Raw genomic sequence first — 2,098 nt, forward strand, 5'->3', positions numbered from 1 at the left:
TTGGCATAGTCAATACACTCAATTAAAGCCGTAGTAAAAACTTTGCACAATGACATGGTTAAATTTAAGCCTTTTTATACAATAAAACAACATCGATCAAACATAGATGGTACATTAAACGAACCTATAATTCGGACGCAGAACAAACTTACTGTCCTCATTTGTGTCGACTGTTCGGCGCCACCCTTGACTTAGAGCTCTCGCCTAGATCTCACTACTTATAAGTCTCTGAATAAGTATATATCCTTTACAAATAAGTAACCCTATTTTGAACTCTACGTGTAAGCACTAAGTTCCCCACGGGTTGTTATCTTGTTGAGATCTGTATGTATTTGTTTTCTGTTTACGTTTGTACCTGTGTGTTTCTGTTGTTAGTCAGACAATCATTGTTAAGCGGTATGTGTCGTAGTAATGTCAAACTCTGTCACGCCTCGTTTAGTTAACGTGGTATAGTCAAAGTAATTGATTCATGTCTGTCAACTTTCACTCTATTAGGTTATGTACAAATTATCGCGACAGTCAGCTAATTTCATAAAGTAGCCGCTATTAGCGGTACTAACAGTAATCAATAGCGTCTTAATTAGCGTGTAAAAAATAGACAAGATTCACACTACACACGACACACACACACAACACCAACCACACCACCAGCCACCACACCACACCCTGTGACACTACCTAGCAACCCTCGACAAAACCCTACCTGCACGTTTACAACCGTGGATGGACACGACTCACGGACGGTAAGCATCGTGAACAAGGGTAAGCCCATGGACGTATTTCAGTTCCACGAGCCGCGTCAATAGCCCGCTAATACAAAGCAGAAGACAAGTAACATTGCAAGACGAATAGAGGCAATCACCTAAAAAAGGTATACGATTGTTTCGTGGTAAAAAACACGGGGCAAGAGAGAGAGAGCGCGGTGTAAAATGTGTGCGGAGGGCACGGAAGGGCTACCGGCAAGCCCAACGACAAGAAGCCACTTACACTTCACACCAGACGCGTTCGCCTGCCGTCCTCGCCCGACAGTCGTAGGTCGAACATCTACATATAAATTTGAGCTACGCGAGACTTTGTATGCCCGCCACGGGACTCCATGTTTTTTATTGTTGTGCAATTTTTTTAATCACCGCAATAAATAAAAAACGCAAGTGGTAATAATTGCGTGAATGTGAACTGTGAGGATACAAACGATTTGTGCTGGTTACTACGTTGTTTATCGTCGTCCATTTGCATAAGGTCAGACAACCCGAAACTTTTAATTTGCCGAGAAGACGGTAGGTAAAAAAACGTCTCCCTGTCTCTTTATTAGACTTGTCATTACAATCAATTTTATCAAATCTATTTACTCAAATTTATAGTCGACCTTCGGTTACGACCGACAGAAGAATGTAAATTCTCGGTAAATTAACCAAATGTAACAACGTCAATGCATAATACCCGTGGTCTGAATTAATGCTGTGACAAGTCTGTAGACAAGACGGCAGGCGAAAAACCTTTTAAAATGTGTGTTTTCTGAATGGAGATCGGATTATGCAGGATAAACCAACCTGTAGCAGGTCTGTCCACACTCAAAACAACAGCATACAGACATAAATAAAGCAGTGAATGTATTCACCATGACACAGACAGTCTGTTGTTTGTTCTTGTTTAACTTTTGTCCAGTTTCTGAACAGATCTGAGGAGCTGTGAGCTCTGTGTGCTAACAGCTAACGGCTGATGTGTTGGGACATGTTGCGCTGTCGCGTGCTGACAAAATCACGAAGCGTCATTTCTTGACTGACAGCAAAAACAACCAATCACAGCAGTGCTTCTCTGGCTGGCTCTGTCAAATCACAAACATGAAGTGTTCTCCCTAAAGGAATACCCTTTCCGTATAAGTTGAAATGCTGTAGTGTTTTGTGAAATGCTGTAGCGTTTTCTGAAATGCTGTAGCGTTTTCTGAAATGCTGTAGCGTTTTCTAAAATGATGTAGCGTTTTCTAAAATGCTGTAGTGTTTTGTGAAATGCTGTGGTGTTCCCTGAAATGCTGTAGTGTTTTGTGAAATGCTGTGGTGTTTCCTGAAATGCTGTAGCGTTTTCTAAAATGTTGTAGTGT

The 2,098-nt window shown here is 41.4% G+C and overlaps 1 protein-coding gene across 1 annotated transcript in view; it reads right to left on the reverse strand.

The window, feature by feature from the left end:
• The window catches only part of LOC104966560 (transformation/transcription domain-associated protein-like), a 14,850-nt gene extending 14,099 nt beyond the window's left edge, over positions 1-751 (reverse strand). The window contains exon 1 of the mRNA XM_010795744.1: positions 704-751. Within this exon, the coding sequence (XP_010794046.1) occupies positions 704-751 (48 nt within the window). The remainder of the gene's footprint in view (positions 1-703) is intronic.
• Positions 752-2,098: the final 1,347 nt, after the last annotated feature.

Source organism: Notothenia coriiceps, unplaced genomic scaffold (assembly GCF_000735185.1).
Source record: "Notothenia coriiceps isolate Sejong01 unplaced genomic scaffold, NC01 NC01_scaffold00037246, whole genome shotgun sequence".
Classification (NCBI taxonomy): domain Eukaryota; kingdom Metazoa; phylum Chordata; class Actinopteri; order Perciformes; family Nototheniidae; genus Notothenia; species Notothenia coriiceps.